Below are 24742 nucleotides of genomic sequence, written 5' to 3' on the forward strand. Positions count from 1 at the left end.
ATTTATAGAACAATCAGACGACAAATACACACTTTGTTTTTGCTATGACATTTTACAGCTCCATATTATCTACCATTATTTTAAAAATGTACAAATAATTGTTTAAAAATATTCAGACACATCTTTGATGTTGTACTTTTTTGTTTACTTCCACACAATAAAAGTAATGTACAAGTTCAACTTCATTTGAAGTTTAAATTACGTATACATCATTTTACTGTATAGTAAACAGATAAGACCTCATAAAATTGACTTCACTGGAAGAATCTCTGTATTTAAACATTTAATTTAGCACACTAAAATTCCTAAGCATTTATGTATGAATAACAAAATTATGATGCACTTCAGATGGAAATAAAAAACATTTCTAACGCTATGATAATGATGACATTCTATTATTATCGTACACCAATATGCAGTTATATCAATTCAAAATGAGTTAATATAAAAATAATTAATGAATTATTTTTAATGTTACATGTATATGATGTGCATACTTTTTTGAGGGAGGTTGCACAACTATGCAAATTACAGCTCATCTTTCACGTCAAGATCTATATCGCTAAGGTCGATATCTTCTTCTTTTGGAAGTTCAGCGTCTTTACCATCCCATGGTGTTCTTGTAAGAATTTTAGGTAATTGAGCACCTTTTAATGGGGCTGTACCTCCTCGTCCATAACTTAAATCTCGTAAAAATTCATCTATCCCGACATACGAGAAACTTCCCTTAAGTAATGAGTACTTCATTTTCTTTATATTTACAACTGCTAATGCTGGATAGCCAAAACCGCCTATTTCTAATGCTTCTTCAATGTGAGGTTGAGAATTAGCTTCTGCCCAAACCCATCTATTAAAAGAAAAAGGAAAACAGATATTTTAATAGTCTAAAGTAAAAATTTACCTCTATACATTGTCCGATATTTGTACATACCCCCACATTTTCTGCTTGTACTTCTCACCAAGCTCATCCAGTATCTTCAAATAATTTTTCCTACATTCAGATTGACAATCTAAGATATGTGGCAAAACTGATATAACACATAATGGTTTGTCTTCACATGCAAATTTCAAAGAATCCTCATTCACAATCTGAATTACTTCTGGAGCTGGAACGTTCTCAGCCAATTTTTCTATCGCCCAAGTTACAATATCACTGCTTGTTCGACCACCATCATATTCTTGTACAGAATCAAACGATTTTTTGCCAGGTGCAAAATATTTAATTGTAGGATATCCTTTTATTTCGTATTGACTAGCCTGTAATAATGTTACATTAAATGTATGGAAGAATATGTTATAAATTTATATATAATTTATTTTAAAACAATTTACTTACTTTCACTTTATTCACAGTAGCGTCGAGAGCTCCCAATTTTACTTTTCCTTTTAGTTCTGTGGCAGCAGCTGCCCAAGTAGGAGCTAGGTTCTTGCAGTGACCACACCAAGGTGCATAAAACTCAACCAACCACATGTCTTCAGAATTCATTACTATTTTATCGAAATTTTCATCTGTCAATTCAACAACATCTTTGGAATCTTTAGACTATAACGAAAACACCATTTTTTAATATTTGTGCATATTTTCTATTTATTATCACTGTATGTTATGTCACTACATTTACCTTAGAATCTCCACTGCTCTTTTTCCCACCTAACCCTCTACGCGCCCTTTGATTAACTGCATTTAAAACAGCATCTACAATTCCTGCTGCAGTTCTAGGTCCATTATAATCTTCTGGCTTATCATTAACACCAAATATTTTAATCGTTGGGATACCTTTGATTCCATATTTTGAACCAAGGGTCGCATCTTTGTCTGCATTTACTGCGCCAAACTTTACAATACCCTGGTAAAAATTTATAATTAAAATGAAGAATTCAGTTTAGAGGAAAATGACAATGTAATTAATAAACATGCTACAATTACTTTTAAAGCAGTAGCAGCCTTATTATATTCAGGTGTTAACTGTTGACAATGTCCACACCATGGTGCATAAAATTCCACAACCCAAATATTATCACTATTCAATACCAAATTGTCAAAATTACTTGAATCAACATTTACAACATCTGAATTGGAATGGTACAGAGAATGAGCTCCAGTAATTAATATCAAGATACCTAAATAAAACAGATATTACGTATAAGATTCATATAAATGTAATAAGAAAGCTTATTTAAATCTCAGTAAAAACATATAAAAATACATTTAACAAGATAATGTAAAAGCATTATAATAGATATGCCGGTTGATTTAATAATAAAAATTCACGAAGCAACTAAAAAATATTACTTCACAAAACTTACCTAAAAGACCTTGCATTTTTCTTAGCAAAATATCAGGAACTTTACGATCGCCTTTAAAAAAACATTTACTGAAAAATCTTTGATTAAATGTAAGATTGAAACGAATACAACCTCTTCCCACATAAAAAGTTCAATCGCTCTGTTCAGTACCCCACTCTTTATAACCACATATCACTTTTCGTGGATCATTCTGATTGGTTCCCGTAATCAACGTCCACGCGTTACAAAAGAAATAACGTCAGTAGAATGTTAATTTTTTGAAATCATCTAAAATAGCTTCATTGTAGGTAATTAAGAAAATATAATTACCATCACTTTCTGATTTTAAAATTATTTCTTACTACATATAATGTAAAAATAATATATTTATTTTACAAAACTGAATTTAGATTGAAAATGATTCAAAACAATTTAAATCCATGTAACCGGAAATGTATAGCATAGATGTATGCGTTAGGTTAATCATTCCCCCCTAGATTTGATTGATTTTTATGTGTTAACATATATAATGTATGATACTATAAAATATTGTAATACAGCGTATCCTAAAAGTTTTTTTCACTTTAGTCAGTGTTTTAATTTAGGTCTTTCGATAATTAAGATCATTTTCGATATGGTTTAATTTAATATTTTCAATTACAACATTCGATATATTACATACCCTTATACATATATGTATATATGTAAACACCCGTACCCTATGTATAATTATATTACACACTGCTTATATTCAATGTATTTAATGAAACTTAACGAACATAAAAAATTTCGCAAGATTCGATTGGTCATGCATTTGTAGTTTGCATTGTAAATTTAGTATATCACGTTTTGCATTTTTTTCTTTTATTCTCTCTCCTATTTATAATTACGATTATAAGCTTTATATATTTCCATTCTGTTTATGCATATTGTTTACGTTTTTTAATGATGGTTGATAAATTCAACTATTAAAGTGTGTGGAAGTTTGTTGTTCAAAATCCATTCTGTTGTCACAAACCACGGATGTCGGGGTTCATTGTTAATTTATTACTAAGAAATTGTATTTTACGATTATTTTGCCAGATGTGATATTTGAATGTGTGACTTCAAGTTTTCGCGGTAGGATGGTCATGAACGCATAAATCAAGGAAGTTTAACTGAGTGTTTGCAGACACTATAGTGACATTCCCCTCACGAAAAGTTACCCTCTCCATACCCACTTTTACCTAGTGTATTAAACACTAGCGTGAGGGGAGTAAGTTAGATACCTTTGCTCTAATCTATTCAAAGATCCTGTTCAGTCCGTTGATGGTATATTACCAACAGTATAATATTTAATTACCGTTTTGTTTTACGTATAACTAGCTGAGAATATACTTAAATACTAGCTCCATATTGCTCCCGTAATTTTACATTTTTACGGCTTTCTTAATGCCTTATTTCTATTTTCATTATTTCATGACGTAATCCGACAGGTTTGCGAAAAAGGGGAATAGTAATGAGTGGTTATCAATAAAGACGAAGATAAAATAGCTTCTCACAATTTCTCGTGCGTTTCGTTGAATTTCACGGATTTCGTAAAGTTACAGGAAAAATAGTGTATTTCATCTTTATGTTAGAAATCATGTATTTCGTGTTTTATCTTACATACATGAGTGACGTGAATGATTTGTAACCACTAAATTGAAAAAGAATTACAAATAAAATACAGTGTTCTTTATTGTTTGTAACTTTTATTGCTTAGTTTTCAGAATAACGAAATATTTAAATACTGTTAAAATAAGAAATGAATTTTTGTTGTAGACATTAACAATAAATAGTCGATGTTGAAAATAGTTTTAAGCCACATAAATGAAAGAAATTTTAAAAAATTTACAAAATAATATATAAGCAACAAAAAAAATCTTTACACAGAAAATACTTGAAATTAGTCACAATGGTAATTAAAATTTATATTTTTATATTAATTCATTAATCATTGATTTTATTTATCGTGACATCTAAAATATTAATAAGAGAATACATTTTGTTTAATATAAAAAGATACTAAATTATTATTTTTAATGTAATATTCTTTAATTATTTAGTTATATAAAAGTATAATTATATTATTATACATTTTTCATGCTATATATTATTATTAGGTATATAAAAAATAATAATTAAATGTGATTTTTAGCATGGAAGAGTAAAGGTACGCACAACTGCAGAACAAGAAGCAATAAAAAAGAAGGAAAGAGCAAAGAAACTTGTTCAATATAAAACTAGCATGAGTTTAATATTTCAAAAAGTAATTTCCCTTTAATATCTACTTTATATATATTCATATTTTATTAATACTATAAATTTGTATAAATAAGTCATAATTGATGGTAAAGTCAAAAAAGCATAGATGCATTAAAATTTGAAAAGTATTATATAATTTGAATGTTTCAGAGAAAAGATCAAATTTATGATGACGAATTAATGATGGTTACTGAAAAATTACTAATAGGGAATCCTGATATTTATACATTATGGAATATTCGTAGAGAAGCATTTATAAAAAATGATTGGTATTTATATTAAATTTATTTTAATTTATCACATAATAATAGTAATGAAAAAATGACATAGCTGAAAACTGTATCGATTAAAATAATTATAATTATTTAATGAATAACTTATTTATGAAAAAACCAATCTTGTAAGTTATTCATTCTATAATATTCAATAGATTGCTTAAGATATTTTTTTAATAATAATTATCTACTGTCAAATTATTTATTAATAAGATATTCATTTATATAATTATAAATTTAAAGTAAATGATATGATAATAAAATCTGTTTAAACATGTAGGAGTGAAGAACGCTTAAACGAATCTCATCAACATGAATTAGTTCTTACTGAGAATTGTCTGAAGTATAGTCCTAAATCATATTATGCATGGTACCAAAGAATATGGATTATGGAACGTATGATAAAACCAGATTGGAAAAGAGAATTGATGTTATGCAGTAGGTATTTAGACATCGATGACAGAAACTGTGAGTTACAATTATTATGAATTTTGTTAAATTGTAAGTTTAAGATTTAGTGAAGTACCAATACCTTTTTTGTTTTAGTTCATTGCTGGAATCATAGACAATATGTTGTACAGAAAGCAGGGATTTCTCTTGAAGATGAATTCAAATATTCCACCTCAAAAATTCTAAATAATTTTTCTAATTATTCTTCTTGGCATTATAGAAGTCGACTCTTGTCAAATATGTTTAATGACTGTGATTCAGAAACCATTGATCAAAGAAAAAAAGACGGTAATATCTTTATTCTTTATTTATTGTTACATAAATTTATCATAAAATTATTGTATATATACTATGATAATATGTATATGATCCACATATACTTTTTTTTAGAGTTGGAGTTAGTGATGAATGCTACATTCACAGATCCAAATGATACTAGTGCATGGTTTTATCAAAGATGGTTATTGGATTCTCAAGACTTTTTCTCTACCCTTTCTCAAGTTTTATTGCAAGATGATAAAATAATTCTTTTCATTGATCAATCTATATCATCAGAATCTATAGTATTATATATTAACAATGAAATTGAACCAGTTCAATGGAAGTTTTGGCAGGAAACAAAGTTTTCTAAATTGTGGTTTGGAAAATTAAAAAAGCAATTGAATGAAGTAAAGGAGATCCAAGTTGCCATTGAAGGAAAAGTTTATCTTGTATCTTATTTTAATCAAAAATGGATTTATAAGAAAAGGAAATCCAGATCTAGTCATAATCAGGATCAATTATTGGATCAATTGTCAAATTATAAACAACTTATAGAATTAGAACCCGATAATAAATGGGCTCTTCTAACTGCAGTACAGTTAATGAGAAAAATCGATTTTGTAAAATTTTATGGTGATATTTTAACAAATCTGAATACTCTGCTTAATGTTGATCCTCTTCGATTTAATTATTATAAAGATTTACGTAAGTATATTTAATTAAATTGTGAAAAATGAAATGGTTTTGTAGCATAATAATCACTCTTATTTTTTATTTAAGAATACTTACTTTATACAGTTTTAATTAAATTATGAAAATATATTTTTCAGGGAGTAAATATGTTATAGAATATACATTGTATGAATTATCAAACTCGGAAGAAGATGTAGAAATAAAATTAAACATTAATCTTTCAGGATTAAGTTTAACAACATTAGATAATAATGAATATCTTAGTTTCTTTGAAGAAGTAAATCTTAATAACAATTCTTTATCAAATTCTTTACATCAATTATCTTTACTACAAAACTGTAAAAATTTATCATTGTCAAATAATCAATTAGAAAGTTTAGAAAAATTTCCTATCTTAGAAAATCTTGAAATATTATCATTAAAAGGTAATAAATTAAATAATTTAGAAGAAATATTACAATTATTAGCAAGACACAAATTAAAGTTACTTGATTTAAGAGAAAATCCAATATGTAATATTACAGAATTAAAACAAGCTATTACGGAAGTTAATCTAAACTTAGAATTGCATATAGAATAATTCTAATAATAAAGATTAATTTAATCAAATGGCTGTAAGTATGTATTTAATTACACTTTCGGTTATGGGGAGCATGAAAAAACTATTAACTTATAAAATTGAAATTGAAATCATTGAATTTGTGTGTCTTGTATAAGATACTTTTAACTGTAAGGAAAATATTAAAGTTGTATATGTAAATATTAAACCTATATATGTTGTATACTGTGTCTAAAGAAACCGATAAACTTTGGAAATGTTGTAATGTGTTCAAAACATTTATACCTATGATTACAATTAAAACACATACAATTCTATATATTGTTAATGATGTTAGTACCAATTGATTTTAATAGCATTTTATAAATAAATGTATTTTAACAAAAAATTACAATAAAAATTTTGAATCGATAAAAAACTACTTTCGAAAACCTGATAAATTCAATTGGACTGAAATTTTGCATATAGATCCCTTTTAGATGAAAGCAACGTTTGCAAAAGGAATTTTTGACGATGGGAAGATTGAGATGCAAAATTTTGCAAAAAAGTGTTTTATCATTTTAATATCACTTTCTGTAATTTTTGAAGTTTTCATATTTTTATTGGTCTGATATCGTTTCCATAGTTTTATTTTAGATAAGAAAAATGTTTACGAGAAGAATTTCGGACAATTCTAGAGTTAAGACAGAATTTTAAGAAAAACATTGTAATATCATTCCCTATGTTACCATTGCAGTACAGGGCAAGCACTGCTTCAGAATGCTTACGAAAATAGCTGTTTTTGAAAACGCCAGAAAACATTGTAGTGAAAATCGTAGGTAAGGGATTAATACGCTAGCAAGTAGTATATTGTTAAGCACTTTTTGCTACTTTTGGCTTCTAGATATGGGAATAAAGCGCCTTGACACTTAATAATTGACTCACCATAAACCCGCGCCTGGTACTAGGTAATCTATAACGCTCAAATAAAGGTCCAAGCTACCCTCTGGTAAATGTACCTCAATGATCTTCGATTCCCAGTATGAAAAGGGTTTGTTTTTTACAATGAAGGGATGTAGTGAGGGCACTCCGCCCACCCCCTGCCCCCGTTTTTACTTTATATAATAGCCAAAAATCATTCCAGTTCAAATATTCTGCCGAATACTCAAATATATATATATATATTTTGAAATTTTGAAATTTTGAAATTATATTTTGATATTTTGAAATTGAATATATATATTCAATTATACATATATATACATATATATATATATGTATATATATATATATACATATTCAATTTCAAAATATTCAATTTTTATTTAAATACTTCTGCATTATTAAATAATTCTGAACAGATCTTTTTATTCAGTTAAAAAAGCTAAAAGATATAAAATGTGTATATACGTCAAATTTATGATGAAAAAATATCGAGTTCTATTGTAATTTCATTCCACGTTGTGTCGGCATTGTAGAGAGTGATACTACTTTGATAAAACGCTTTTTCGCTAAATTTTGTCTGAACTTTGGAATTGCTAAAAATTCTTTTCATGGACACCTTCCCTTTACGAAATGAAGCTATATCAGAACAATATCAAACCAATCAGAACATGACAGTGACACTAAAATGATTAGACACTTTTTTGCAAAATTTTACATTTTAACTTTTAACTCTTCTAGCAAACATTGTTTCTACTTAAAAGGGACCTATGTACAAAATTGCAGCTCTATCAGATTTGTCAGGTTTTCAAAAGTTTCGTCTTGGAATGGTTTCTCTGCTACTGCACAAGATGACACTAAAACATAAAACTTGCGTATTCATTTTTGTTACAATTTTCTCTCTATTAATCTTTTCATTTTCAGGCATTTTATATTTATCTAAAATTTTATCCAATTCGATGTTTTAATGATTCTATTTAAACTTTGAAAAAGGAAATGTTCTTATACTATGATAAATTTAAATTCATCTATTGCTCTTTATTATTCCCTTAAATGTGGCATTTTGTGATGGAAGCAGTACGTAGTACCAAAAATGACCGCCACTTGTCGCTACATAATAAGGCATACTTTGTGTTTAGCTTTTTAAAAATCCAAATGTGGACTTAGGTAATGACATGGGAATCAGTTCTCGGTTGATCGAATAAGGAAACAGAACTTTATATATCTTTTCCCTTTTTATACAACGAAATACAAAGCAATTATTATTTACGTAAGTAAAAACATTCCTTACAAAAGTATATATACTGGATTTATTTTTTATAATCACCAATATCTAACAAAAAATTACATTTTTTTGGAAATAAGTTTATTGTTAAATTAAGCAATTTATTATGAATGTTCCAATGATATTTTGAAAAATTTACTATCGTATTGCATAAAAATTGTTAGTTCTATATTTCATCATTAAATGTGGCCATTTTTTTATTTTTTAGAATCATGGTATAAAATACCAAAATATTTTACTTTTAAAATAAAATACGCATTAATTTTCTTTATTTTTAAATATTTCATGTTACTTTTAGTTTTAAAATAGTGTTTAATGTTCATTGTTAATAATTATAGCTTGAACTAATAGATTTTCAACTATTCTGAAGCATCTGTATATAATAAATAATATAATAAAGTATTTTTTAAACTATATAATTAACTTTTAAACTTATTAGTATTTTTATTTTTAATTATACTATTATGAAAAGATAAAGAAATCACATAATATATGAGAAATTATATATAAAATACCTAATATTATACATATTATTTAATTGTTATAAACAAAGCAATATTAATTTAATTTTAATCTTCATTTATGTCTGATAACATTTTTATATACTATGCTTGTAATATATTTAATATTATTTAGAATTGCAGGGCATAAAACTGTATTTCAAATTACTACACAAATAAATTTACATTTTATATACGATAAGTCATATTGTATAATAAATATAATAGGTATTAATAAAATAGATTATTTGGAATATAATATAGATGTAGGTATTTTATTGTAATTTGTTACCTTTTTTGTATCAAGTGTGAATATGACTAAATTGTATTAGTGTTTTTAGTTCAAAATTAATTATACAAAACAGTTCAACAATTAATGTATTTAATTATAGCTTGCATAATATTTCTTGAATTTGTTTTATTTTAATGCTGTAGAACATGTGTTTTGTTCTAAGCACTGACATTTACATGCACAAAGGTACTCATTGAAAAAAAATGAATTTATTGCATTTGAGACACATGGCTTAAATGGGCCATATGGCTCCATCAAATGCCACTTGATGTATATCTGTAGATCTAAAAATAGCTAAAATTTAAACTCTCTTTGTGACGTTGAACAGTGAGATGCCATAAAGATTTTCATGCATAGAAACTGTAAAATAATTTAAAAATGACCACATCTTTTACACATTATAACATTATAATAGAAGTGTATATAGGGTGTTTCATTTTTATTCTGTCAAACAGTTACAGTATGTTCTATGATTAAAAATAAAAAGTAAATATTATACAAACATAAGGTCTTATATGCTTTATGAAAAAGTTGTGATGAAAGTACCAAAATTATAAATGAATGGCTTCTCAATTGATCTCATCTGTTTTTGTGAATACAAAAGTAGTATTGTTGATAAATTGAGTCAATTGCTTTTCGTATTAGGTCGTGTAATATGAAATATCGTATTTTTCTTACTCATAAATGTTTGTATTCCCGTTGTAATTATTCCTTTGTTTTTCATATAACCTCTTAAACAGTTTCATTGTCGATTATCAGAGTAACTTTTTGTAAAAAAGTTTTTCCGAACTGCACATAATAACTATATATTTCTTGTATCGTTTTTTGAAAACATGGATACCGTCACATCCGTGTAATTTTCATATATGAATTCAAATTTGAAAATAACGCTGCAAAAACCGCTGAAAATATAAACAAACCATTTAAGGATAATACTGTGAATGAAAGAATAATGCAGCGTTTCTTTGCAAAATGAGTCGCGTGGTAAACCCGAAACAAGTAGTTTATAACGATGTCGTTAGAATTTATTCATTCTAAACATTGTTTAATTTGAAAAAACACATTGGCAGAAGTGTATTGAATCGAATAAAGCATATTTTGATTGAATAAACGCCTTTTAGAATATTAAATAAAGTTTTCTTTTTCCCCACAAAATTCAACATTTCATATTACACGACCTGATACAAACGTATAATATACATAATCACAATAACCATTAGTAAATACAATTTTATAATAAAAACTACAGAATTAAATGAGAAACCAACTATTTTGGTATTTTTGTAATCACTTTTTACTAAAGCATTTACAATCTTGCACTTGTATAACTGTTTTTTTCTTATTTTTAATCATAAAACATGCTGACATCATTTGATAGAATAAACATGAAACACTCTACATAATAACTATATAACACAATCTAGATTTATCTACATATATACAACTATTCATAAAAAAAGACTTTTCTCCCTTTTCTCCTTCCCTCTCTTTTATATTTATATATATGCACATATATAAACACACAAATACAATTTAAAATAAATAATTGTAATATTATTAATAATTTGCATTCAAATATGGTAATTTTACTACATAAAAATACAGGATTGGTACTGAATGAATGTCATTTAATTTTAATTATTAATGGCTAAATATCCATATTCTTAGCTATGAAAGTATGAATTACTACTGCAGTTTACTGACAAAGATGCTCTTACCCATCAAAGAGTCATCAGCAATGACCTCTTTGCTTCTTATCTCAATAACAGTGTATTCAATTAATTGACTAAAGGAAGTATTCCACTCATTTTAAAGATATTGCATCTACTTTGGTAGTTACAACGATAATGTAGCTCGTTTTATAATAGATTTAAAGATAAATATAATTTCATTATCATGAAAAGTAAAAATAATATTTTATTATTATTTTAGATAATTCTGCTGGAATTCATTAATTACATTTTCAACAATGAAATATATTTTAATACTGTCTTTGCAATTACTTTGCATCAGTTTTAGCAGTACTAGAGAAATCACGTAAGTCTGAAATAATTGTTAATACTTTGTATAATGGAAATATAAGTGTAAACTGACTTTAAATGAAAAATTTGTTGTTTAACAAAACTAATGTTGGTTTTAGACATGAAGATATTAAAGATGCAATGTTAAGTTTAGTACATATGATGCGAGAAAATACTGAAAAACTAGAAAGACACGAAGCAAGAGAACGTCAATTAGGGGAACAATTAAAAAAGACAATTGCTGTTTTAACAAAACGTGTATCAACAGTTGATGCCCTCAAATTACAGATGACAAAACTTGATGAAAAAGTAACAGGAATCGAACAATTAATTTCACAGGTATTTCATTAACGATTAATTGTGAGATTTAAATTATATAGGAGTTCAGATTCTCGTAAACCTCTGATAATAGTATTAGCTATATAACTATAATACTTTTTATGTACTGTAATGTATTTCATTAGTATATAATTCCATGTGTGTAATTTTGTATTTAAATTTGATATATTTTATTCAGAGAGACGAACGTGAAAGAATACAAATGCAAAAAACTGTTGATACTTTAGAAGATTTGGAAAGTCGCCTAGAAGGTTGGCTTACAGATATTGAAAATAAAGTGTCAGAAGTTAATGCACGACCAGATGTTACACCTTCACCCATTGACAATGTGTCTGTCATTGTCTCAAAACTTAATAATACAGAATCATTATTAATGGAAGGAATTTCAAAAACTGAATCAATGTTAAAATCTGAAACAATGAAATTGAAAGAAATTTCGAATGATCAAACAGGAACGATACAAGCATTATTAACCGAGGTAAATGACTTCTTTATTTTGCATATTCAGACACATATTAAATTTGAATACTCTTGAATACACTTGAATAGATCCAGGATGTTAATTCAAGGCTTAGCAATCTTGAGATTTCATTGGAAAAAGTTAGAGAACATTCTCAAACAATGAAAAAAAAGTTACAAGAATCACAGTTCGAAACTATTTCTAGTATCGATCAATATGCAAGAGCTTTACCTCCTATGCAAAAACTTTTAGAAAATGTGTCTGAACAAATTAGAGAATTGCCAAGGTAACATTAATATAATTTATTACAAACTTTTTAAATTAAATAATTTTGTAACTTATATTAAAAATATTAATACGATTATATGAAACCATACTTTGCATAAACTGTGGAATTACAATTAAAACATTTCATTTTTTAGGAATAATGACATACAGGCTCTTCACAATGAATCACAAACGCTTTTACAAGATGCTAAACATTCTTTGAAAGATGTTGTTGTTGAAAGAATTAACAATGTAGAAAAGAAATTAATACAGACTAAAAATGAAACAAAAGAAATAATAAGATCTCTTAGGTAATATTATTTATTATATACAGGATAATATTAATAAGAAACAATTTGAGCTCGAGTTGAATTTTCTTGTTAACATCCACAACATTTTATTAATTATCATTGGAATTTTAGAATGGACTCTGCAAATAATGCTGATCGTGTAAATCAAGAACTACAAAATCTTGAAAAGGGACAATCTGTAATGGTTTCAATGGCTGATCATGTATTGGATACTAAAAAGAGAGTTGAGTATGGAGTACATCAAATTCTTTTAGAAGTAGGAGATTTAGTAAAAGCGCAAGGTATAAATATTAATAATACTCTAAACCAAAGATTTGATGGTATATCAAATGATATTATGGATAATCAGAATGGCGCTTTAGCAAATTTAACCACTAAAATGGAACAAGAAATGAATCAGGTAGTAATTACATGTAACCTTTTATATAATTAATCCTTAAATATACAAAAACTTAATTTTTTCAAAAGGTATGGCGGCAAATAAATGTTATGTATCAACAAATGACAGAAAGTACAAAAGTATTAGAAAAATTACATGAACAAAATGTAGAATATGTTAATGGTACAACTAATACTATGGATGGAATGGAAACTAAGGTAATAACCAACTGAATTTATGTGAAACAAAAGAGCATTACATTTTTCCTATCTAAATAAATATGTTTTTATACATAGGTGGGCGAGATAACAAAACGTATGGCGGAAGTCGATACAAATTTGAATTATCTCTTAGGACGACTTTCACTCGTAACACAAGAATTTAATCAAATAAAAACGGGATTAGGCAATGCATTAGATAATATTAAAGCCTCGTTTAAAGAAGTACAAGATAAAGCGAATGATTTAACGAATCCAGGACCACATCCCATACCTGAAAATTATAAAGAATTTAGTGAATCTGACAATAATAAACCAGATGGTAAGCCTTCGCCAGAAATTATCAATCATATTTTTAATACTCAAATCAACTAATTTATATTTTTGTATATTACGTTCAAGAGCAGAACTTTAAATTATAACTTGAGTTTATTATAGTTATTATAATTAATCAACTATCAAATATAATTCATGTATTACTCAATTAAAATTAATATTGCACATTCGTTATTAATTAACAGTTTTTGTATCTATATTTTTGTATCTCTGATAATATATAGTTTTATGAAAAGATCTATAATCTAGAGTATAGCAATGCTTACCTAAAATATTTGTTTTAGTTATGAAAATAAAATAAAGCAATATCAATCTCATATCGAGGATCTTAACGTCGTTAGTGGAATCAAGTTATGCATCACTAATATATTAATATTATTCATCACATTAATATATAACTTAGTTATATATATCTTTTACAAGTATTTTATTTAAACATTTTTTAATGACAAAATATTAAAATTCCTTATCATTGAATTTGATTTATATACTAAGCATTTTAATTTAAAAATTTCATGATAAACATTTGTTATATATTGACCCAAATTTATTTTATGTATGCAAAACGTGCAATATGTCATTCTCAGATTAATTTTAATATAATAATAACTTTAATGTGTAAGGCAATAAAACTTAAGGATAAGATTTTTTATATTAATAAAGTAATATGTTTGGATTCATATATTTTTATACTATTGTACCAGTAAAATGTCTATTAATGTTTTGAAAAAAAGAGGAGAATAGAAGAAAAAGTATAGAACATTATATTACGTGCTTTATGGTATTATCTTAAAAACAATGTTAGTAAACAGGGTATCTATAAAAATTGAAAACCATTTTTAGAAGCATGTAATTTCCATTAAGATTAGTAAAAGAGTATTAATAAAAGTGGATTAAAAAATCATTAATTTCAGCATTACGTTTTTATTACTATATTATGTTTGCGGTATATATTCAACATGTCCTCTGTTCAATTCAGCATACACTTTAGCGGATTTTAAATGCATTTTAAAAGTTAAAAATAATTTTTAAATGACCCCCAAACAAAATGGATTTAAATAGTGGCAACTGAAGCAGTCAAGTCATAAATTCACCATGTTTAACCCATTTTTCATGAAGCTTAATGTTTAATTATCGTTTTACATATTTTCATTTTCACAATTATGAACATTATAAAAATTATTGAAATCATCTTGGATAAAAATGTCATTAATAAAAGTGATGGTACTTTAATCGAAAAGATATTGACAAATGCTAAGCCCTTTTATGAATAGTTATTTATTAACGGCTAAACATCATTAAAAAATTTTTTTTAACTATCTTGTAACGTTCCAAATTTTTTTAACCATTGATATATTTTAATAATATTTAGATAGATTTAGATAAATATGGAATTGAATCTGTTATTCTATTACAAACTTACAGTAAAAATATTTTGTAATTTCAGAACTAATGATTTTTAAGCCAATGTTAAGACTTTTTTCTTGTTTTGATAATGTCTAGTATATATTATTAAATATTATAATAATTACTACATGTTAAATATTACATTGGTCCAGACCTTTACAATGCTTTCTTACTGATGATATACAATTTTACATTTGTAATATACCTTTATGTATGTGTAGCAAAATGACTACTTATCATTTAGTATAATACAAATATAATTGTTGTATTAAAATTAATATCATTTGATATAATTTGATGAACTTAATTACACAAGTCTAATGCTCTAATAAATGAATATATTATTCTTATGATTATCATCATCATCATCATCATCATCATCATCATTATTAACGTTATCATTGTAATCATCGTTATCATCGTCATTATCAATATTATTATTCCTTACTAATAGTATCTCTAGAAACAGAAACTGAAATTATACGGAATCAGCTGAATAACATACAAGTGAGTGTGAGGGTAACTTCTTATGAAAAAATAAAAAAAAATGTTATCATCCAATGATAAATTTTTAAGAAAATTAAGTTTGAAAATCCATTGTTTATTTACACATTGTGTTATAATCATATATATATACGCTTTGCGCGCGCATATTTTCAATTAAAATCTCAACTGTCGTGAAGGAGGTGGCAGCAACGACAGCGATTACAGGTATAAAATGTTCTCTGTTTTTAGCTTTATATTCAGTCTTCAACATTCTAATGCAACAATAGAATCGTTCAGATATGAAAAAATACAATAACACAAATACATTCTTATTAGAAGAAATACAATTATTAAAAAAACTTTGAAAAATATAAAAAAACTTTATCACACTATTCACTCTGGAAAACCTTTATCCACCAAACAGACCAACATGTAACGCAAAATTAGACGCCTCAAACAACATAATGCATATTCTAATGCAAATTGGTGCGTTGAATTGTCCAGTGACGACGAAAAACAAGAAAATACTACTGAATTTTCTGACGCGCAGATTATCAAATTTGACACACCACCTAACACCAAAAGAAGTGAACAATCCACAATTACTTCTGCTTTAATTTCATTACCCTTGAAACTCTTATCAGCACTTTTATTAAAAAATGAAACATACAGAAAAAACGACTATGGATACAAACACAAGAAGCTCTTCGAACTGTTTGCAAAACACTATACTCAAAAGATCACAATTTCAACAAATACTCATGGCTGGACTTTGAGAAAAGAATCTCAAGCGAAAAATCATTTACCATGTTATTAAAATCAAGAAAAGTCAGCAATTTCTCGATTTATACGAGCACGCTTTATCGGAACTATCATCTTCATTAGCAAACATGGAGAACATACCCACATCGTCTACGACTGTGCCATACAATCACAATACCTGCAGATGTACAGCCATTAGAAACTACTATGAAACAGAAGAAATCGGACGAGGAAGATCTGGAAGACGAAGACTACGTCAAAAACTTACTGGATCTAGCAATTTTAACCTCGAACACTGGGAAAATATCTCAGTGTATCTCACTAAACAGTGACGGACGCCCGATTACTATCAATTCGGGCATTGGCACTGGATAGCATGCAATCAAAATCGAAATCTTTCCTTTCAAAGAGATAAAACACATGACGAAAAACAATTGGTGAAAAACCGCGACACACAGGAGTCTATTCGTGATCTGCTCGAATGCGGATCCATTGTATAGGAGGTCAATCAAGACAATCAACGAGGCCTTTAAACGGATGAAATCAGACCCGGACTATGTACTTAAGACTTCGCGGATCGAGTCGTATAATGCCTCGAATGCCATTTGTCTTGTAGAGGATATTTGAGTCGATTAAGTTCGAAGATACGAAAAGAGATTAACGCTGAAGCACCGTCCCGTATTTCGACAAATTACCAAATAACTAATCGACGTGTCACACGTACCTCACGCAGTACTATCGTCCCCGCGTTTCTCACGGGCCTCAAGCTGCTCGATCTACCTAAAGATCCCGCGGGATCGGCAGGGAGCGGTGAAACCGGCGACCCGCAGGCACGCCGATCAGTGTGTCGTCTTTATTATCGTCGTCAATATACAGTTCAAAAGGAATAGCAAGCATTATTCCCGGAACGGCAATAGTCAAAAACAAAGAAAAAAGAAAAAAATGTTAAGGCGGATAGTACTCGCTAGCCTAGCAACAAGTACGAAACACGCAAATATATTTAACAACCCGGACCACACCATAAAAGAACCAAAATCGAGCTACACCTACAGAAATTTCTCACGGCCCCCTTAAAGCATATTTTTAACCAGGACAAGTGGCTCCACAGTACATGCATTCACTAACAAAGTACATATATGCACGTTACATTCGACAGAATTAAATTAGTCATGAATAAAAAATCTATATCTGAATTACTACAATACGTAGAACAATTAGATCCTACAAATATTTTATATAACGCACCCACGTACGATGAAAAAGATGCATATTATTACGACTTAAAAACATCCATATATGTTCTTGAAGAATTATTATTCTCCCAATTTAATAATGACTACTGAAAAATGTATAGTTTTATATCTACATTATTACAAATATATGTGTATGATGATTTATTCTGTGATATATTCCCTGTTTGTAAACATGAACATGATATTTAAGTGTTACTAAATACAAGAAAGATAAAAGATATATTTTATCAAGAATATTCTACTATTAATTACAAAAATGCATTGTGGAAGACTGTTTACACCTCTTTGTATCCATTCGTTCCTCTTTGATTAAGAACACGCTGGCTAAAATTTCTACAACAGCAAACAGTTCATCGAAATGTTGCTGATGAAGTATCATTTTATTCTTTATTAAATCTAATAATACTGAAATATCGTATAACTAATGTTTACAGACAGATTAGGTATTATATGTTGCACGGAAAATCCTTCTGGAACTTTAACATAGGTAAATACGTAGTGGATTTTCAAATTCAATTTTTTGGCTGAAAAAATATTATAGTATATATTTTTTTTATTTTTTCATGAAGAATCGCCTTGTATTTATTTATACATGTTATTTAGCCGAGACTTGAATAAAGTGAAATCTACTATTTTTACAAGGACTCTTCAATCAATTTTTTACAAGCTACATAAGTCAGATTTTGAAAATTACATTATTATTATATTAGTGATGTTAATGAAATGTTTAACATGTATAATAAAAATAATGTTAAGTACTGCCTTTTTAAATATTTAACAGATATGTGTTATTACATACTAGTTCAAATGAAATATTAAAATGTATAAATTTAAAAGTTTATTTCCTGTTTGAACCTGTAATTTCCAATCCTATTTATTTGTTCCTTACACTTTCTAAGAATATTTTTAAATGTTACTACTTTTTAACGTAATATAAGTAAATTGATTCAAAAGAAATTTAATAGAATATATAACTCAATTTTAAGATGGATTTGTGATTATCTATCTTATTTTTTAAATAAGTAAAACGACGAAAGTAAACCGACATAAAAGTTAAAATAAACATTAGGCTGTATAATTTTATATTTAATAATATTTTTCCATATGGTATAATTAATTACTTTTGTTTTTATATAAACAATTTAATTTGTCTAATGTTAGAGGTAATATACAATATTTGCAATCAAATTTTATTACACTGACTCATAAATTTAATATTCTCACTATAGTTTGTTTAAATATAATATTATATGTACATGTAGTAAGATTAAATTTAAGTATCATAGTATTCAATACATATATCGTATAATCTTAATGAATTCAATTTTCGTTAATATATAATGATACAGGTCCACTATATCCAGCTAAAAACTAATAAAATTTTCTAGGTACAGAAAATTTTATAAGTATTAAATAATTTAAGAGCATGTGATCTTATTTACTATTTATCACAAATGTATGTGATTAGTAACTGAATATTTAAATATAATTTTTTACTCGCACAATAAACAAAAGTTTCAAAATTCCATTCACATCGTATTCTCGTTAAAAAAGTTTTTTTAAGCAGAAGAATGTTTCAACTTTATAATAAATCATTTCAAATATTCAATATAATACAAATTAAGAAATTTGAAAATATAATAACAAATGTTTACACAAAGGTATCTTTCGTTTTAACATTTGTTGTTACAATATTCATTGAACCGTTTAATATATGTATGATTTAATGTTATTTTACATTGTTCATGGGATAACATTTAAACACTGTTAAAATACGTTATATTAATAACATTTGATTTTATACAAATAGCAAAAAGATTGAATAATGTTGAAACAACTTTGGAGACTTTACATACAAGTATATTACAAGTATATTAACATCACCTGTTGAAGTACTGTAAGGAAGTTCTTATTTCAAAAAATAAGAAAACCACATAGAATTAATATGTTATATATGAAAAAAAATATGTTATTTATAATTTATATATCTTCGTATAAAAACTTAATTTAACTGAATTACTAATATGTTATTAATTTTAACAGAACGCGAGTTATATACAAAGTTTAAATTTCCAGTATCGCATAAATTGTGTGGTAATAATGTTCACATGATTCTCATTGAAGATGCTCAAGTGACACAAATATACAATATTTTACAAATTACTAATGTATGTGCATAAATTTGAATTTTAAACGAATTACAATTTACAAGTTTATTAAAAATATTATTAAAAAACTGGTTACTTTATCATGTGTATTAAAATAAAATTCTATTATATTAATTTTGATAAACTTAATTAATGCAATTGAAAAATTAAACGTACATTTTAATTACTATGTAAATATTAATTGTTCACTAAATATATCTGTTTTACTTCATAGTTTACAGTCATCATTTTATAAAAAAACAATGTTATACCAATTATTTAATTTTTTAAATTAACCAGCAAATTAATTATATTACATTTGTTTAGTTTTTATATTTACTATACTTATACATTTTAGATATTAAGGAATCTATTTTCTCGGATCGATTACAAACTTAAAATTGCGTTTGCACATGACATTCTTACATTTTGTATTTTTAATGTCATATAATAATATGTGTTCTTCTGACCCAAAATCGTCAAGGTAGATAAACTAAATTTATAATTTGCTACAAATTAGTAATCTTAATTATTATATTTTATAATGCTACACTTTTGAGCTGTTCTTGTTTAAGCCTAATAAACTGCATTATTAAATAATTTACATTAAAGCTTTCCCATTAACTGTAACAGATGATCATTTATGCTACATATGAGAAATATTAACAACTAACACCAACTGTCTGTTGTACAGTATATTAGATACGTTAACAAGCCCCCATGATAAGCTTTGGTTAATTTTGTAACATTATAATTAATCCTTATTACAGCCCTTCGCAGTGCTAGATTCCCAAATATTTTACATATTTTAGTTGACTTTAATAAAAATTGCTATGTTGCATTTCTGTATCAATTATTACTTAACAATGCGATAATTCTAAATCATTTGTATAATTCAATAATATTATTAGACTCTACTTTCATTCCGACTTGTCCACGCGTCGACACTATTATTGAAACATATGTAAATATCCCTAGCTGAAATATATTAGCACAGCAAAGAAATGTTGATTATAATCTATATACACCCCCAATGTTATGGAAACGTCATTAGAAATGCCTACCCTATGATAAGCACAGAGTTAGAAATTTGTAACGTATTACATATGCCCGGACTGAGATTTCTTTAAATATTAGAAAAAATAATGCAAGTTCTCAGTTGAGCATTTGTTAATGCTATTTTCTTGTTCATGGTTTTTACAAAAAGATTTCTTAAATAAAGCTATGTAATTAAATTCGGAATATTGGACGCATTATATTAGAATGCACAGTTTTATCTAAGAGCGAAAAAGAAGAGTGCTGGATACTTGAGTTAATATGATTTTATCTTTTTGAATGTATACAGAATACAATATACACATGCCTTGGCAGTTTGTAACTACTGAACATCATGTTTACCGAAGTGGATGTTTCAATCATTATTGATAACTTAGATTGGAATGTGTATCTGTTGGTAGTCGCAATGGAACTACCAAATGCAAATTTTATATATGTATTGTATCTATACCTATTGAAGTACAAACAATGAATGCATCACTTGCACGTACAGACATGATATTTATAATAAATATTGTCAGTAGTTTTATTATTCTAAAACCTATATAGTAATAAAATGACTAAATTCCATAATATAATGAATATTGTAATTGAATTCATAAGATAAAGTTGTATATTTATGTGTATTTCTACAGTATCCATACACTCTTTTTTCAATTATACTCTTAGATTTGTATTAAACTTAAGTAGCTGCTAGATCGAATAATTGGATTTAGATATGCCCAGATGACGTTTACTACGTCTTTGGGGGTGTGAGTGGTCCTAGCTGCTAGTAGAGGCGAAAGGACTAACAGGAGTCAAAGGGCTACTTGCAGGATCACGAAGACAACCAGTTAATGTTATTACAGCTTTACGTCTTCCAGCATTGTTACGATGTTCGCACAACCAAATTCCTTGCCATTTTCCCAAAGTCAATTTGCCATCAGTAATTGGAATGCTCAATGAAGAACCAAGAAAACACGCCTTTACATGTGCTGGCTGTAAATAACATAATTATAAAAAGATTTATGGAAATTTAAAATAGTCAATGGCTATTGAATCATGAACACATTGTCTTATTGAGTTACATAATTTTTTAATGAAAATAGAACTACTTTCTTATTTAAAAATATTATATAATAACAAATAATTTTCATTGAAATATAAATATATTATCAAAAATCATATAGTATAAATTTTCATTACACTGTCCGATTGTAAGAACTATACAAGCATTTCATCAATTTACCATATCATCTGGTCCTTCTTGACTATGTCTATAGGCCAAACCTTCAGGAACTATTTTATTAAGCATCATTTCTACATCATCTCTAACATCTGGATCACAATTTTCATTTAACGCTAAACTTGCTGATGTATGAAGAACTGAAAGTTTTAAAATTTAGTAATTTTTATGTCTTATCACAAATAAACAATTTTATTATTAATATAAATTTAGGTTTATATAATTTATTAATATAAACCTAAAAATTTTATAAATGCAATATTCATTTGCTAGTTCACACTAATTTGATTCATATAGAAATACCATTCTAATTGTTTTTGTTAATGCATGAATTCAAATGATTTAAATCTAGATATTAATAAGTGACAATTGTTTAGTATATATTTAAAATGTGTATTGATATGCATTTTTAAATGTTATTATTCGAGAAATATACTATATACATTGAAGGTTACTGAACATTTTAAGTATAACGAATTATAAACAAAATTCTATTAAATGGTAAAATAAATAATATAGGGTAATACATACAGTTTAATGTTCACATTGTAGCACTATATTTTTGCAAAAATAACATAATAACGAAATGATCTCGTGGCACAGAATTTCACTTACTTTGTATGTGACAAAGTCCAACAGAAAATTCACAGAGCTCCGGAATTTTTCCTACTATTTCTTCGGTAACGTGATGAATACCTCGATGCTGTGGTCTTAGTTTAATTTTCGTTTGAAACCAAGCAGAACCAATTTGAATCTTTCTCTTTGTCGAGGCCATGATATGATACGCTGCAGAGATTACACAGTTAACTAGACTTCGAATAAAATTTCTCGCAAAGCGAAGATACGGTAAAATCTACTTCGAGCCAAAAATCACGAGAACACGGTCCACTCCATTGGAAATGGTATACGTCTATCTTCACCTCTTGTCGGCTATAAGATGTACGGATTTAACCACATCTTTTAAGATTGTCTAATTACATCTGGTATATTTTGCATTCATCAGAAGGTTATGAGAAATAATGATTGACTTAATATGACATACCTATCGCGTTTACATACATATCCAAGCCACCGTGTTTGGATTTTGCATGTAGACCTATATGTAGCAGTTGTACTCAATCTGCGGATCCTGTAGTTTCTCAGATAGTACGCACACGTGTATGTACAAATATAGAAGTAATACATATCATATATATATATATATATATATATATATATATATATATATATATATATGTATATACATATATGTATATACATATATACGTATGTACATATGTATATATATGTTACACTTAATATAAAAATTATAATATAAAGTACCATTCTAAATAAGTACAACAGAACATTTAATCTTCATATGAAATTACAATGTTGAATAAAATTTTGCTGCTTTCTTATTTAGTATTGCATAACCTTAAAAATAGTACATAATAATTTTTATATAAAAACAGTAGAATTTTATCAATTATCATGTATTCACTTTATTACATTAAAAAGGATAGAAGAATAAATAAGATAATGTTACACGACATACTTTTATATCAATTCTATTTTAAATAACTTCAAAATTAGATAATCGTTATTTTGAAAAAATATCATTGAAGTTGACGAAAGAACTTTTAACAACAATGAAGATTTATGTTCTCTAGCTAAAGAAGTGAAATTAGAAACAAAAAATACATCCAAAAATTTTAATAATATATGCAATGCTAACATTTATTTTTTCAGTTTTAAGATAACAAAAATATTTCAAACCAACTGCTTGAGAACACAAATGTACGTTAAATGTGTTTTATAGAAGGTTTAAGCCTTATTTTATTTAAAAAATCAAGATTTTCAAACAGTTCATTGTTTTTACAAAAACAATTATTCAATAAAGACACAACATTACGTAGACTGTACAGTAATGACATTTATGGAAATTGCGAATATTTCTCACTCAAAAACTGTAACGGTATGTTGTAAATTCATATTAATAATATTCATATTTATTTATTTATTTATTTATTGGTTAATCATGTAATACTATAGAATTCTTGCGAGGAAATCGATTTTAATAAAATTGACAAATATTGTAAAAATCGGTGTTACGAACAATTTTTTCCTATGACAAAAATATTGTTTTCTTTTAGTTTTAGAGATAATTGCGGAAAATCCCTGCTACCCCTACATTGAATTCTATATGCGCATGAGCGTGCTGTGAAACGACCATGAGGATAGCGGAGCATGTTTGTCGCTTCGGCCTTTGATCTTCTCGGGTTTCA

General features: G+C 26.9%; 4 protein-coding genes across 14 annotated transcripts; 2 read left to right on the forward strand and 2 right to left on the reverse strand.

Moving 5' to 3' along the window:
• Positions 1 to 123: 123 nt before the first annotated feature.
• CaBP1 (Protein disulfide-isomerase A6 homolog CaBP1) lies at positions 124 to 2491 on the reverse strand. The gene is made up of 6 exons (XM_031974718.2): positions 2308 to 2491; positions 1928 to 2121; positions 1623 to 1847; positions 1337 to 1543; positions 932 to 1257; positions 124 to 847 (listed from the first exon to the last, which is right to left on the reverse strand). Exons 1-6 carry the CDS (start codon positions 2321 to 2323, stop codon positions 529 to 531), a joined length of 1287 nt encoding a protein of 428 aa, XP_031830578.2. The 5' UTR covers positions 2324 to 2491; the 3' UTR covers positions 124 to 528.
• A 1034-nt stretch (positions 2492 to 3525) lies between these two features.
• Positions 3526 to 7203, forward strand: RabGGTa (Rab geranylgeranyltransferase subunit alpha). Of its 4 annotated transcripts, none has more exons than XM_076372481.1 (8): positions 3526 to 3597; positions 4090 to 4225; positions 4466 to 4576; positions 4723 to 4841; positions 5128 to 5315; positions 5394 to 5585; positions 5688 to 6263; positions 6389 to 7203. In XM_076372481.1, the coding sequence occupies exons 2-8, from the start codon at positions 4223 to 4225 to the stop codon at positions 6829 to 6831; spliced, it is 1632 nt and encodes a 543-aa protein (XP_076228596.1). In that variant the 5' UTR covers positions 3526 to 3597; positions 4090 to 4222; the 3' UTR covers positions 6832 to 7203. The 4 variants fall into 4 exon arrangements, with proteins under 4 accessions (XP_076228596.1, XP_076228595.1, XP_076228593.1 ...); XM_076372480.1 differs by having other exon boundaries at positions 3595 to 3689; positions 6389 to 7202; XM_076372478.1 differs by lacking the exon at positions 3526 to 3597 and adding an exon at positions 3696 to 4008 and having other exon boundaries at positions 6389 to 7202.
• A 1604-nt stretch (positions 7204 to 8807) lies between these two features.
• LOC116426366 (uncharacterized) lies at positions 8808 to 14595 on the forward strand. Of its 5 annotated transcripts, XM_076372477.1 has the most exons (10): positions 8809 to 9001; positions 11741 to 11845; positions 11949 to 12168; positions 12347 to 12646; positions 12718 to 12914; positions 13051 to 13206; positions 13318 to 13606; positions 13675 to 13803; positions 13882 to 14125; positions 14424 to 14595. In XM_076372477.1, exons 2-10 carry the CDS (start codon positions 11778 to 11780, stop codon positions 14438 to 14440), a joined length of 1620 nt encoding a protein of 539 aa, XP_076228592.1. In that variant the 5' UTR covers positions 8809 to 9001; positions 11741 to 11777; the 3' UTR covers positions 14441 to 14595. The 5 variants fall into 5 exon arrangements, with proteins under 5 accessions (XP_076228588.1, XP_076228592.1, XP_076228591.1 ...); XM_076372473.1 differs by lacking the exon at positions 14424 to 14595 and having other exon boundaries at positions 8808 to 9001; positions 13882 to 14374; XM_076372476.1 differs by lacking the exons at positions 8809 to 9001; positions 14424 to 14595 and adding an exon at positions 10047 to 10170 and having other exon boundaries at positions 13882 to 14379.
• Positions 14596 to 15372: 777 nt separating this feature from the next.
• LOC116426266 (UPF0047 protein YjbQ) lies at positions 15373 to 24436 on the reverse strand. Of its 4 annotated transcripts, none has more exons than XM_031974971.2 (5): positions 24193 to 24436; positions 23518 to 23604; positions 23091 to 23261; positions 22479 to 22615; positions 15373 to 22228 (listed from the first exon to the last, which is right to left on the reverse strand). In XM_031974971.2, exons 2-5 carry the CDS (start codon positions 23534 to 23536, stop codon positions 22013 to 22015), a joined length of 543 nt encoding a protein of 180 aa, XP_031830831.1. In that variant the 5' UTR covers positions 23537 to 23604; positions 24193 to 24436; the 3' UTR covers positions 15373 to 22012. The 4 variants fall into 4 exon arrangements, with proteins under 4 accessions (XP_031830831.1, XP_031830830.1, XP_031830834.1 ...); XM_031974970.2 differs by lacking the exon at positions 24193 to 24436 and adding an exon at positions 23799 to 23867; XM_031974974.2 differs by lacking the exon at positions 24193 to 24436 and adding an exon at positions 23333 to 23405 and having other exon boundaries at positions 23518 to 23676.
• Between the last annotated feature and the right edge of the window lie 306 nt (positions 24437 to 24742).

The sequence above is a fragment of the Nomia melanderi genome, chromosome 12 (genome assembly GCF_051020985.1).
Source record: "Nomia melanderi isolate GNS246 chromosome 12, iyNomMela1, whole genome shotgun sequence".
In the NCBI taxonomy this organism is placed as follows: domain Eukaryota; kingdom Metazoa; phylum Arthropoda; class Insecta; order Hymenoptera; family Halictidae; genus Nomia; species Nomia melanderi.